The 14,242-nt window shown below is 43.8% G+C and overlaps 1 protein-coding gene across 2 annotated transcripts; it reads left to right on the top strand.

Moving 5' to 3' along the window:
* The first annotated feature begins 2,235 nt into the window (after positions 1–2,235).
* On the top strand, positions 2,236–14,052 carry map3k14a (mitogen-activated protein kinase kinase kinase 14a). Of its 2 annotated transcripts, none has more exons than XM_080512239.1 (16): positions 2,236–2,278; positions 7,688–7,954; positions 8,040–8,121; positions 8,325–8,535; positions 8,714–9,106; positions 9,199–9,333; positions 9,430–9,559; positions 10,011–10,139; positions 11,562–11,666; positions 11,749–11,906; positions 11,998–12,148; positions 12,693–12,986; positions 13,081–13,190; positions 13,294–13,432; positions 13,518–13,618; positions 13,692–14,052. In XM_080512239.1, the coding sequence occupies exons 2-16, from the start codon at positions 7,702–7,704 to the stop codon at positions 13,860–13,862; spliced, it is 2,562 nt and encodes an 853-aa protein (XP_080368365.1). In that variant the 5' UTR covers positions 2,236–2,278; positions 7,688–7,701; the 3' UTR covers positions 13,863–14,052. The 2 variants fall into 2 exon arrangements, with proteins under 2 accessions (XP_080368365.1, XP_080368366.1); XM_080512240.1 differs by lacking the exon at positions 2,236–2,278 and adding an exon at positions 6,463–6,576.
* The last annotated feature ends 190 nt before the right edge of the window (positions 14,053–14,242 follow it).

Genomic DNA, 14,242 nt, shown 5'->3' on the forward strand with positions numbered 1-14,242 from the left:
ACAGACAACAACACATACTCACATTCATACCTAGGGTCATTTAAGGGCCACCCATTAACCTCCCATGCCTGTTTTTGGACTGTGTGAGATAACCGAAGCACACATGGGGAGAACATGCATACTCCTCACAGAAACCATTTGAAAGTATTTCATAGCACACCATGCTTATCTAAAATATTTATAGTGACTGGAATCTCATTCAATATAACAATAAGCTACAAGTTACTTTTTGTTGTTGATGATCATATTTTTTTTCTGTTTGGAATATTAATCCTCACTAAGCCATTCTTAGCACTCTCAGCTCACAATGAGATTGTCTCTTTTGTGCAGCCCCCCCAATTTCCACCTAAAGTCTCAAAACAAGCAATAGAAGCTAATTGGTGACTTTAAAACCGCCTGTAGGCAAGAGTGTAAGTGTTGTTGTTTTCTTTCTGTGCTAATCCTGTGATGGATGGATAACCTGTCCAGGGTGTATCCTGCATTCACACATAGCTGAGATCAGTCCAAACAATGGATGGTATGGATGTATGCATGATGAAACTATTACACAATTTTGCAATTGTTAGTGTGAACTGAGGCAAATATCAATCAGTCATAACAATCAAAACAAAAAAAGTAATAATGTAGATCTGTGTTAATACATCATTTCCCATCAATGTTCAAATGAGCTGAAGAGCAAAAAGAGCCATCTCTCATTGAACCATGTTTCAAATGCTTCCAAAATATGAAATATGTCTTCATTTCCAGTTTGAAATTAAACAAATCTCCCACAAAAGGAACAATGGTTGCATAGCCATACATGAGAAAAGAATTAAGCCATTATGACCTTTCGCGGCCTCGTTTATTTATATGGAAACAGCCTGAAGAGAGGAGCACCTGTAGTGTTTGTTTCCACAGGACCATATTGCATAATCAGTTTATATGACAACCGTTGATAAATCCAAACAGGAATAATAACAAAGGTTGATATTTGTACTCCTGACAAAAGTGTTGTGAGGAAAACGATTCTCCTTTTTGCTTTATTTATGTTGAATCTCTCACAAAATTCACTACAAGGGAGGCTTCGGGGAATTTTACACTGAACTGCAGCAAAGACTTTACTCAAACAACTGTCACCCTCTTTGGCCTGCAGATATATGACAGTGAGATTTCACTAGTTCAGGAGCAAATCTGTGTAAAATTCATCAACCGAAATTGCATAACATCAAGCTGTTCTAGTATGAAGGATCACTACCTTGGATTGCCCAGTACTGGAAACTTTTGGTCATATAATTCCTCCTAATTACAGAGTATCAGCATGGGCGGTATTAAACTCAAGGACTGATTGAGATGTTTAGAAAATCATTGAGCATGAAAGACACTGATGTTTAGTAGTCCAAGTAATTACACTGAATTACATTAAACAGGTCATTAACTGGGACAGAATATCAGGCTGTATCTAATATTGCATGTAAACAGACTCGACTAATGTGGTCTGTACGACTGAGGCATGGATGGTTGCCTTTGGCCAAAAGACTATGGCTCTATCTAGTGGCAAAGAAATGTCAATACAGCATAAATTGGAACGTAAGTAAATTGGAAGTAACAAACTATTGATTGGTTGGAATTAAGTATATAATGCTAAATAGAAAGAAAAGCTGGAAAGTGGCTAAAAGTATCAACAAGATTTTGAAATAGGAGTTAAAAAACTGAAAGGTGAAATAACTACTACAATATACCCCAGAAATGTGCAATATATAATACAATATACCCCTGAAAGAGTGCAGAGTAACCCCAGAATAGCTGTGATTGTCCAAGGATATGGAAAGTACAATGAAATATTGGTAAAATTATCCTACGTTTATCAGACAAGGAATATAAAACATTACATAAAACACTTTATTTGAACGTTGATTTTTTTTTTTTTTTTTTTTTTTTTTTTTTTTTTTGCACTGAATGAAATTTACGACCATTTTTTGACCAACAAACGATAATTTTAGTTCAGATTTAAAATGAGCGCACGTAATGAGGACGGGTCATTTAATTACCAAAATAAATGGTCACTTCCGGTTACATGCATAATGTCCTACTGCAGCACAACGACGTTTTGTTAAAAATATATCTACACTCGATTTTCTGATTAAGTAGAGCACGCATCTAGATTTTGTGGCCATACTAATTACATTTATTGTCACCGGGAACGGAACATTTTGAAATAGTCTGAAAAATAACCGGAAGTTGGTATCGAGGTAGAGAGGTGAAGATCGCCATCGGCCGACGCCTACCGACTGGAAGAACGGTAAGAGAGAATTTTACCCTTTTTACCTTATAAATAAAGAAAATGGACAAACTCTCGCGGACTTCGGGGTTTTCCTCGGTCTTCGGAATACACGTTTTAATGCTTCAAATGTGGGACTTGTCGACGAATAGCGTCAACTATTGTGGCAAAGTTTTGAGTGAAATGGCGCTTACTCTGCAGAGAAGGAAGTTATGATTTTGGTACATTGAGGAGCAGTAACGGTTCTCTCAGCTTAACCCTACAAAAAACGACAATTATGACAAAACTGTAACACATCTCATTCAGTTTGAAGAGGACTGTGAGATTTGTTCCAGTGAAAACGTTTCTCTTACATGCCGCTGCGGAGCAGATGTCTCCAATTAAAATCTGCTTTTACCAGTTTTAGTCCCACAAATAAACATCTATTTAGCTCTTACACGCTTCTAATAAATTAGAAATTGCAAAATGCAATGCTGTGCAAGGTACAAATAGCTTTAATAAACATTCTGCACTCACAGAAATGGGAGTTATTAGTTAGTCACGACGATGTAACTAATGTGTTGTCCGATGTATTTAACTTGTTGTGCACATGGTTGACATATGAAACACCAAGCCGCTGTTAGCTGACATCTACAGGATTGGATTGTTTACATGAGTCACCGGGGGCACCCTGCATTGTTTGTCAGCTCCAAGTTGTGTGCTGCCTCTTCGAGCACAAACGCAAACCAGGGACAATTCGCATGGCCCTGACTCAAACGCCTGGTCTGCATTTACAGCCTTGGCCTGCATCCATGTTTAAAACAAAACCCCACGGTGCAAATGTCTTATCCTCGTGCCCTTTACTAAATGGCAAAGAAGTGCAGATAAGGCTTCATTCTCTATATTGTGTTCCTTCTTAACACAGAAGGAAGTGCACCCTGGGTTTTAAGCAATCCACACGTACTATAATGATGTTTGCTTTAGTTGAATTTTCGGGAAATTATCATTGATCTACCCACTCAGACTAGTATCTGTCAGAACGGATATCAGAGAGTAACGACACTTCATATAAAGCACTGAGGGACAGATACCAGTTTAATCAACATTTTGTGACTTCATCTTTGCAGGAAAGTCCATGCAATAGATGACCATTTAGGTATATCTCTTGATCTTTGTCATAAAATTGACCTTAAACATTGTGTGTGCCAGCCAACATCAATTTGCTTTTCTCTTCCTGTAAAAAGGTTGTCAAATTTTTAGATGACTCATTTGCAGAAATTCACTGTTTCTCTGTCCAGTAGAAATGCGGTTTAACGTGAGTCTTCTGCGCACCAACAGCAGAGCTTTGGTTAATGGCTCAAAGTGATGGCTGACTGAAACAATCTGTTCATGTTATGTGTTTATAACAACATATTGCACGAGGAAGTGACCCTTATGGCACCGCTCCATGTAACCAGAAGTCATTTCAAGGTGACGTCTTTAAATGTCTTTTGTCTGACCAACTGTTCAAAACATGTGCCTGTTTACAGTAACATAAAACTGTGAATGGCAACAACATGAGCAAACCGGGATAATAACATCTCACACATTTTCTGACCTAACCCATGATTGTGCTGGAACATGACATGGTTTCAAATCTCCACAATGTCATCAGGTGAATCCAAAGGATTCTCAGCCTTGACTCTCGTCTGCACGCATACAAGGACATCTTTCTTTGTTTTATTCGTCCGGAGTGATGAAGTAACTGGAAAGAGGGAAGTTGTGAGACGACGCACAGAGAAGTTGTGCTTTTAAGGTGATTCTGAGGAAGTCCGACCATGTGCTGTCCAGGTTGGGACTGGAACGTTTCCTGAGAAGCAGCAGATCCCTGAAGTTTAAATTGGCTGTATGTTTTCTGTGTCCCACTCCAGGTTGAGTCCCTTTTCCCAGTTCTTACTAAATACTTTGGAATTTCATTAATCCGTGTGAGTGTGCAGCTGAGGTTGGCTCAACATGGCCGCAGCCTGTAGAGTTTTGTTTTGCATGGGAGCCATAGATTGAACCTTTAAGGCTGTAATGTTGTTATTCACAGTTTCAGGCTTATATCTGTAATGACACAAATGATACATATTATATATTTTTTTTAATCCTGCCGTTACTTTGTGACAGCTTTACTGACACAGCGAGTTAACCAAAGCCAGTCGTCAACCCAGCAGTAACTTGTTGAAAAGTCTCCTCCTGCTCCACACATCAGTATAAACTTCTTTATGCCACTTCAGAGGCTTTTTGAAGAGTTTTCAACAGTTCACTCCTTGATAGTGCCCTGGTTTCTTTTTTCCCCACAGATTTTTTTCCGTCTTGACAACAACGTATTATATTGGCGTTTAATGAGAATGACCACGTACACTTTTTATACAGCTGCTAATTAGAGCCTGACCCTGGACGACAGAGGCGTTGGCTAACCCTACTCCCCCCAAGAGGGGTTGGGATCGACGTGTTACCTGCTCGGTCTGAAAATGGATTTTACAGTGAGGAGTGTTGAACAATCTCATTCAACAAGAAGAGGCTAGTGTGCGCTCTGATTTCCCCTGGTGTCAACGCCGTACAGTCAGTCTGGGTTTACATGAAAAGACTTGTTCTGTTTAAACAGTCTGAATTCAGAGAAGAGCTGAGGTGAGTCCTCCAACATTGTTTGCAACAACTTACAAAGTGTCTCGTGTGTATCCGAATTGGTTTCAGATGTACTAAATATCCTTTAATGAAAAAAAGACTGCAGGCTTTCTTCTGCTTTATTTGATTGAAACAGTGACTTATTTTCTTTACTTGATGTTGTTTATCTGTTGAGGATGCATTTCGCATTGAGGATGACTGACCTCAGCATCTTTTTTAATATTTGAGAAACTTTTGACTGTCGGATTATTTGACCTTATTAAAAAAAAGAAAAAAGAAAAAAAACATTTGTAACATGTGAACTCTTTGACTAACAGAGCATCAAAAGGCAACATCTGCTACATATGACAGTGTTCACAAAGCGAAGGGTTGTTTGATGACATTGTTGTCATGACAAGCGGTTTGGTTATCACTCAGCGTGAAGTGCCAAATCACTTTATGCCTTTCATTTATGGCTTCTCGCGTATGTCGTGCATGACAAAGCCTCTGAAATGATATTCAGACCTTTCTGCGTTCTGTTGTAGGTTTCGTATGAGAAAGTTATTGTGCAGAGTTCACTGTGGTGTATTGGTTAACACTCTCCCCTCGCGGGGAGGAGTTCATGGGTTTGAGGCCTTTCTGTGTGGGGTTTGTATGTTCTCACTGTATGTGTGGGTTTTCTCTGGTTTGGCCTATTTCTTCCCACTCGCAGCCAATTACAGCACGGTCATCTCATTGTGCTTTTACCGAGAAAACCTAGAAATATGCTGGCATGTTTATCGTCGACACACTATTCACCTCATGCTGATGGATATCAACGATCACGCAGGGTGACAACAGGACAATGTTATTTATCGCAAGATCAACTTGAATTAATACTTAGCTTTCTTTAATCTCTATCCAACCTATTAAATCACCACCGGGATGCAGCTCCGCCCTCGTTCATCTGTCAAAATCGCGGTCAGATTTTCAATCAGCAATGGAAAACATTTGGTTAATCACTTGTGAGTGCACACTGTTGATCCACTCTTGACAAATATTTACAGAGGAGCAGTTGTCAGTTATTGTCTGTTGACGTTTGAAGGATTAAACATATAGTAGAGATTGCCTACGTGCGTGCAAAGATCGGCTGGCTTTAAAACATAACACATTAATATCAGCTCATCCAAAAGGTCACAAAACTCCAACACTCGGTGTGGAGATGAGAAAGTCATCAAACTAATGTGTACATTACTGTACATGCATTCACAACTGTATGCATTCCACCCACGTTGTGCTTTGTTGATGCCTTCCATTATTATTTGTAAATGCAAAGCCTGTTCGAGATGTCGAAGGTGTTTGGAGCAAAGAGCTGGTGTGTTTGTAATCCACAGTTAAACATCAGGCCCACAATCAAACAGGTTATCCTTTAATCTGCAGCAGTTGGTGATAAGAGTGAGCGAGGCAGTGCAGGGAGAGAGTGAGTGAGGGAGGGCTGAATATGGGGAAGTGTAGAAGCATTTCCGATAAGTCACCATCAGCCGGCTCCTCCCCCGAGCTGGCAGAGAGCCAGCGTACAGCCAGCAGAGCGGCGGGGAGCGAGCCGAGACGCCGCCGAGGAACCCGACGTGACGGACGAGGTCGGCAAACAGAGCTCCTAAAATGTGTAGATGTCAGGTTATTCAAAGGCGACGCACGCAGCGAGAGAGAGCGGTTCAGATTGGCATCCAGTGGTACGTGTACATGCTACTCAAACACGCACGCGCACACGCACACACACACGCACACACACACACACACACACACACACACACACACACACACACACACACACACACACACACACACACACACACACACACACACACACACACACACACTGTCTTTTTCGTGGTTGTGTGTATTACACTGCATTTGTCTCTTTAGCGATCGTTCTTTAGCAAACATGGAGGATATCCATAATTAACTTTAATTTCTAAACCATTCATGATTTGATGTCAGTTTCTTTGCTTTCTTTGCATTTATAAGATTAGTGTCTTTAGCATCTGTCCTATTGTTTCATTTAAGATTTCAGGACTCTTTTCTTTTGATAAGCTGCATTCAGGTGTGATTTACTATCTGATGCAACAAGCTGTAACTGATCTCCTCCGAGCTGCATGAGCAGTGCTGAGATGGGCTTTGTGTCTATATACGTTGGTTTTGTGGCGGCCATTCAGGGCCACAGGTGGAAAACCCAACATATCGATGTGGCCAATCTTTGGTGGAAATTCAGTTGGACCGCACTTTGCCTCGTTTACTTCCGCTACAGATTCAACGACTCAGTTGCATCTGTCAAAACAAGGCCATGGTTGGATTTCCTGTCTCATCTGCCCACCGCAAACTTTCAAAGTTTCAGTTCAGCTCGACGATTAAGTGATAGTCATGCCCTTGGGTGTACCGTGGCACAGTTTACTGGGTTCAACTTCAAACAAGCCCTAGAGGAGCAAATTAGAAGTCATTGCACCAAATGCATGTGTGTGTGTGTGTGTGTGTGTGTGTGTGTTGGGTTGGGTCACGATTTTGAGCTTGTCTGCTTTGATAGGTTACAATGAGGGCGCACAGTAATAACATGAACTGGTTAATCCTGGTACTGGTATAACCAAGCATGACTACAGTAGAAAAGTACGAGGAACTAAACGGAAAAAATAGACCTTCAGCTGAAATGGTTTTATATATTGAAATGAAGTCAAACTATATGGATTTTAATCTCTTCTGTCATATGATGTGGGAACGTTATTTAACAAAGGGATTATATCACACCTAGTATCTGACCCTTCCATTTAATATGATGCTCTTCCTTTCCAGATCCAGTAGACAAAATGGCGGTGAGTCAGAGGATTTTCAACTCCACGGCGCCGTTCTCCGGTTCGCCCAAAGCCGAGCTGAAGGGCTCGTACCCGTCGTGCTGCGGCACGGAGCAGGAGACAGAGGAGGAGGAGGAGGAAGGAAAGGACCGCAAAATGGGCTACATGCATAAATGGGCGAAACTTAACAAACTCCTGACGCGCGGGACAGCAGAGCAAGTGGGAGAAATGCCCTTTAAGACCTCGACCATCATCGCCCAGGCAGAATGTAAATATGTCACTTGGTTCATTACATTTAATATTATAAGACACGGAATAGTTGTGCTTGAATACATTTGAACTCTTTCCTGTAGGTGAAACCCAGGACTCCCAAGAGTTTAGTCCCTCCTGTTCTGAACGAAGCTTTGTCCCGTCTCCTAATTGCTTCACGAGCAGGTATGGCATGACTTTACAATCTCGCCAGCATTTTATGTTCATGCTTAACTGTTGGGACGATTCAGTGATACAATCCATTTAAAATGCAATCATCTGCTTCAGTGTGTAAAATCCCTCTGCTTGCTAGCTCAATGGGCTAGCAGTGAAAACATAGCTTGGCTTAAATTTTGTAAATCCCTGTATTTGGACTCTTTCTGTTCCAGTATTTCCTCTGAGCAAAACAACGTGGCGTGCCCGACGACAGCCTGCGTCCAGCAGCCGAGCGGCGTCCCAGAGCCCGTCACCCCGAGGAAGAAGACTCGGAGGAGACAGAGGCGTAAAGGGAAGAAGAAGCTGGAGACACAGCGGCAGAGACACAACACGTCCTCCGGAGTCCCCGAACAGGAGAGCGGGAGGTCTCTGGTCCAGTTCCTGGTGAGGGCCGAGGGTCTTTTACCTAGCGTCGGCTGCTGTGAGCTGTGAGATTTCACTTGTCAAAGTGAAACTCTGATTTCAGACAGCGCGGTCTCTCGTGACCTTGAATGCTTGACTCTGAAACAAGTTAACCTGAGAAAGAAAGCATAATATTTCTTCTTTTTTTTTGTCTTTGCAGGACGAGACGTCGCTCGGAGGGAGAAGCGACCTCAGCACGTCCTGCTGCAGCAGCATTGAAAGCTTGGAGGATCAGGACCGGCGGCCTCCTCTGTACCGCCGACAGATCTACACCTGCACGGGCTCCAGCTGCTCTCCTCTCAACTGGCCCCGTCAGGTGGCGAGCCTCCACCCCGGCCTCCCGTCGTACGAGCAGAGCAGCAGCTCGGACTCCCTCGGCAGTGTGGGAGACTGCTCGCTGGCTCTCGCAGGCCTCCGGGGCAGCGTCAGTCAGGGGGACCCGTGCTACGCCGGGCCTTTCTTCAAGGATGTGGAGAGGGACGCGAGGGAGGACGAGGATGAGTTCTGCAAAGCTGACTCCAGAGGCAACGAGGGAATAATCTTTCACGATGAGGTACCCTTTTTTTTTTTTTAACCTTACTTTCATCTGCTTTCTCACTGTAAAATGTGCTTCAACCAAACGTTCCGCCGCTCTTCTCCTGACAGAAAATTCAGCCTATGGACTGTGAATACAGGGAAGGGAGGGAGTACGTGCTCTCACACTTTATTAAGCAAGGTTCGTTTGGTGAAGTACACAGTGCTCAAGATGTCAACACAGGATTTAAATTCGCCGTCAAAAAGGTAATGAAGACATATTGCTTCTGTTTGGTGGCCCACTGCTGAGTAAGAAACTTTAAAAGCTTCTCTTTTTTTTTTGCCCTCATTGTCTTCTCACAGATTGACCTGAAGAAGTTCAGCAGTGAGGAGGTGGGTGCGTGGAGTACCTTCAAATCTCCTCGAGTGGTGAAACTCTTAGGAGTGGTCAGGGAGGGGCCCAGCATTTATCTCTTGATGGACCAGAAATCTGGTAAAGAAACGTGATTTCATCTCATCTCTTCTCTTTCTTTCACATGTAGCATATTTAGTTGTTACCGTTGCCACTAAGAACCAACAAAACACATCTGATTTTCATTGCACCCTTTAAAAAAAAGAAGAAGAAGAAGAAGAAGAAAAAAAAAGCTCTTTTCATTAAAAAAGACACACTCCAGACTGTTTTTGGTCTTTTGTAATCCCACAAATCTCAGCTTTCCGTGTGCAAACACATGTGCAATAGGTGAGATAACAGTGAAGTGGGTGATTCTGGGACGTCGGTCTACCCTCAAGGTCGTCCTGGAGTGTTGCCTCGATGGTCACAAAGACTTCACACTTGATCCCTTTATCAGAAAACTTCGCACAACATTTCAGCCACACACCTTTTATCTGTAAGAATCACCAGTGCCTCGCTTTTTGTCCTCCTCTGACCTTATCTGTTATTGCAGAGTCCCTGGGTCAGCTGATAGTGAAGCGTGGCCGGCTGCCCAAGGATTTAAGCCTCCACTACCACTCTCAAGTCTCCACCGCGCTGGAGTACTTGGTGAGGAAAAAAGTGGCACATCTCGATATTAAAGGTACGTTAAACAGCCGTTTATTTAAATCATTGTGAAATGTGAATGTTGATCACGTCTGTAAAACGCATGTGAACTCCTGAAGGTTAAACACCCTTAATCTGGAACTCTCCTACACATCTTTGAGTTCTACTATCTTAAATACATAATGTGGTGTTGGCAAAAAAAAAAAAAAAAAAAGCACCTTTATATGATTGACTATATGAAGTAGACTGACTAAAAACTCTCAAGTGGACTGGGTTTATGTTTACAGTGTATCTGGTTACATGGTCTCATCATTAACAGTCTGTTTGAATGTGATGCATTTGTAGTTAATATAAAGCAGAACCGACCTCAACGTTTGACACAACCTTTTAATAATTCTCAGTCTATCAGCGTTCGGTTGGAAGAAACAGGAAGAAACATGCAAGCTACCAAATATGGTCACTTGCACAATAAAGGGCCATTACACTTCTTTTTTTTCCCCCAATGATGTGCATGGAATAGAAAATAAAGAATCTCGTATCTCCTTAACGCAGGAAGTTTTCATTCATTGTTGTTTTTAGTAAATGTGACGGCGAGACGAGTAGAAAGAGTAGCAGCTTAGTCAGAACGGTGAAAGGAAATGTGTCAGGTCGACTTTCACTCGTTTTGATCACCTGTGTGGAACATAAACAGGATGAGAGGGTAGTCCGGTTTCTTACTCGCTCGAACTAACTAAGAATTTCGAGTCTCGGCGCAGCTGTTATGTGGAACGGAGGCGTTCTAGATACGGGCTACAATTGATCTTCAGGCACCTGTGTTTTGAAACCGGATTGCCACAAGACGGGCTGGGAATTTCCCACAGTGTGACTCACCGCCGCTCTTTAGAGACGGCGCATGTGCGGCCAGTCAGGAGAGCGAGGGGGGAGGGGAGGGAATGGGGAGGAGAGCAGGAAGTAGATAGTGAGAGAGAGAGAGAGGGAGAAGAAAAATAGGAGCACACAAAGGGCAGAAGATGAAAAAAAAAGTGTTGGAAAAAGAAGGAAAGTGAAAAACTAAAGAGGAACTGAGTTAGAGGAGGTTGAGAAAAGAGAAGCTGGCTTGTTGGGGAAAACTTTTTTTTTTTTTTTCCCCTTGTTGCTGTAGTGTGACTCAAGCGCCACCTGGTGTCTGGAAAATGAGCACCAAATGTCTTTGTCTGCTCACCGTTATTTCCCAGTTTCCACATTGCAGTGTTTTGTGCAGCAGCTGTCCTCCTGTGACTTCATATTTCCCCTTTTCATTTGGCTCCTTTGTGTTTAGGCCATTTCACGTCCATGCAGCTGCCCCGTTGTGTAATCATGTCATCCGCAAACTGCACGGCACAGTCGTGGAAATGACCCAAGTGCCATCAAGAGCACAGGTTGAGGCGGAGGATGACTGACCCTGCCTGTGTTTTGTTTTGGGGTTTTTTTCCCCCCACAGCTGACAACGTGCTGCTGTCGGAGGACGGCCGAGACACCTTCCTGTGTGACTTTGGGCACGCGGAGAGGCTCGACAATCAGGGGCAGAGTCTCAGTCGGTCCAAAGGTGAACAGTTACTTCATCGATTCATGTAAGAAAAGGGATTGTTTTCCCACTTCCGTGTCTCATATCACTGTTTTCAACACAGATCTGAAGGGCACGGAGACCCACATGGCCCCCGAGATTGTAAAAGGGGAGCCCCGCGGAGCCAAAGCAGATGTGTGGAGCAGCTGCTGTATGTTACTGCACATGCTCAATGGGTGTCAACCCTGGACCAGATACTACACCTGCAGACTTTACCTGAAGGTGCTCCTCACACAGCTCCGCGACATGCGTTTTACCTTTCAAAGGATTCTCAGCAGAGTGTGACTGGATCTGCTCTGTCTGATGGTTGCAGATCGCCAACGAGCCGCCGCCTCTGAGAGAGATCCCCCCCGACTGCAGTCCCCTCACAGTGGAAGTCGTCAAGGCAGGACTCCAGAAAGATCCAGTCAAAAGATCCTCAGCATCTGCTCTCAAAGAGAAAACGGACAGAGCTTTAAGAGAAGGTGAAGCTGTGTTGCACTGATCTTTGCAGTTTTTAAATAACACATATCTGGATCCGAAATACTCCGTTTCGACAACAAAAGGGTTTTCTATGTAATTCCATGGTTTTAGTTGCCTTTAGAGGTTTTCAAAGTGTGAGCCCTCTCCTCTCAGAGTTGAAACCACATGGCAGCGCCCCAATTCTCACACCACATGTGCTTTTTCTCACACCAAGTAAAAATTCTCCTGATGTTTTTCACATTATGAGATGTGGTTAATGGCTGTTGGGTTCTCTAAACAGTGAAATTCCTCTCATTTGAAATTAATGTCTTTTACTTCTTTACAAACAATCAGCAAATGTCGTACCTGTGACTTATTTGATTATTTGAGTTGGTCTTTGTTACACTTATAATCTGAATCTGTTCAGAGTCAGAAAGGATTCTACAGTTTCCCTTGCTGCGCTCCCCCCGATGCTCTCTGTTATTGTGATTAGACTTATTAGATACCAACATGCCTCTCGTGGTTGGAGCACATGAGATAATGTGGTGTGATGTATTTGATGTGCAGTGGGAGGACTCACCAGCCCCGTGAGGGGTCCCTACACAGAGCCCCTCTACACACCCAACCAGCCACCAGACTGCCTGCAGCTCCTTCACAACGACTTCCAGGATGAACATCTGGAGTCTGTGGAGAAAGCGACAACAGCAGGGGTAGCAATAAAGATGCCGGACCGCGAGGAAGACTCGGGGGCGAAGCAAAACACGCCTCTCGGCCCACAGACGCTGATCTCTGAGCCAAACTGCAAGAGGAGCAACAAAGTCAGCACGGTGCCTGAACTCGAGCTGCGCAAATTGGAACGAGGTGAGTTGTTTTTTTTTCTACTTTGTTCATGTGGAGTGAACCTCATTTGTGTTTTGGGTCATGCTCACTGCTCTTATTTTTTTATTTTTTGCAGATTTCTATCTGAGCAGCCTGTCACAGCTTCATTCAGCTGAGATGCAGGAGCAGCTCCTGTCCTGTCTCAGCAGTGATCCGTATTCCAACTGGGAGCCGTGGGACAAAAAGGTACCGTTAGAAGGACTTATGTGATTGTACTGAACACGTGTCGCAATAAAAGTTGGCCTCATGTGTTAACCAGTCTGTTGTTTGGTTTCCTCACTACCCTCAGGACTCTGGCCGCTGGTCGATGAGTCTCAGAGACGACTTGAGCTCCGGCGTTTTCTCCACCAACAGTCAACCCGACGTGCCGGTGTTCAGCATGGATCTGCTGGGTGACGCACAAGTACCTCCACCCTGCTGTTTTGAAGGTGCGATGTGAAACATTACAACACACGGAGCTGCCTGCCATATTCCCAAAGCGTCCATGTCTGACATGTCTGCTCCACGGCTCAGGTGTCGATGTCTGCATCAGAGACTTCAGCCGGAGGAGCATTCGCATCAGAGAGGCGCGCCGGGTGAAGGTGGGCCACATCGCCACAGGAATCAGTGATCAGGTGAAGACCAGCAGCGTCACACTCACTCACATCTGATCAAAGATCAAAGCTCACGTGTTCTTCTCCCGTTCAGATCTCAGAGAGAGTGTTCACGCTGCAGACGGCGCACGGCCAGCACGTGGCACACGACGACGAGGTGCAGGATTCCGGCCTGGAGCTCTGCTGCGTCTCCGCTCCGGACTTCAGTCCCAGCTGGAGGTGGAGGATCAGAGACGGAGTGCTGGAGACCCGGTCCAGCCCGTGACTCTCATCTTTTCTCGGCGGCAGCGTGTGTGACTTTCACTTCTGTTGTCTTGTGCTCTCATTTGTGTTGTGAAAAACAATACTTGCTGTTACAATTCCTCTTTCAGTTTCATTACAGAGCATTTTGACTGAGATGTTTACAGGTTGTGCCTTTTTATATCACGTTTACATGGAGTCAATAAAGATATTGAACTGTGAAGAGTGAGTGAACGATTTCTTCATGCTCATCTTCTCTGGGATGGTTATCATGAACTTTGAGTACATCATAAGTCTCAGAGACGTTTACCACTCAGAACAAGTGAAGGATATTTGACTTTCAGGTGAAAGTTATGGAAGCTGTAACAAGTTCATGCCACACTAACACCACAGGTTATAATAGTC

The sequence above is a fragment of the Blennius ocellaris genome (assembly GCF_963422515.1).
Source record: "Blennius ocellaris genome assembly, chromosome: 16".
Lineage (NCBI taxonomy): Eukaryota > Metazoa > Chordata > Actinopteri > Blenniiformes > Blenniidae > Blennius > Blennius ocellaris.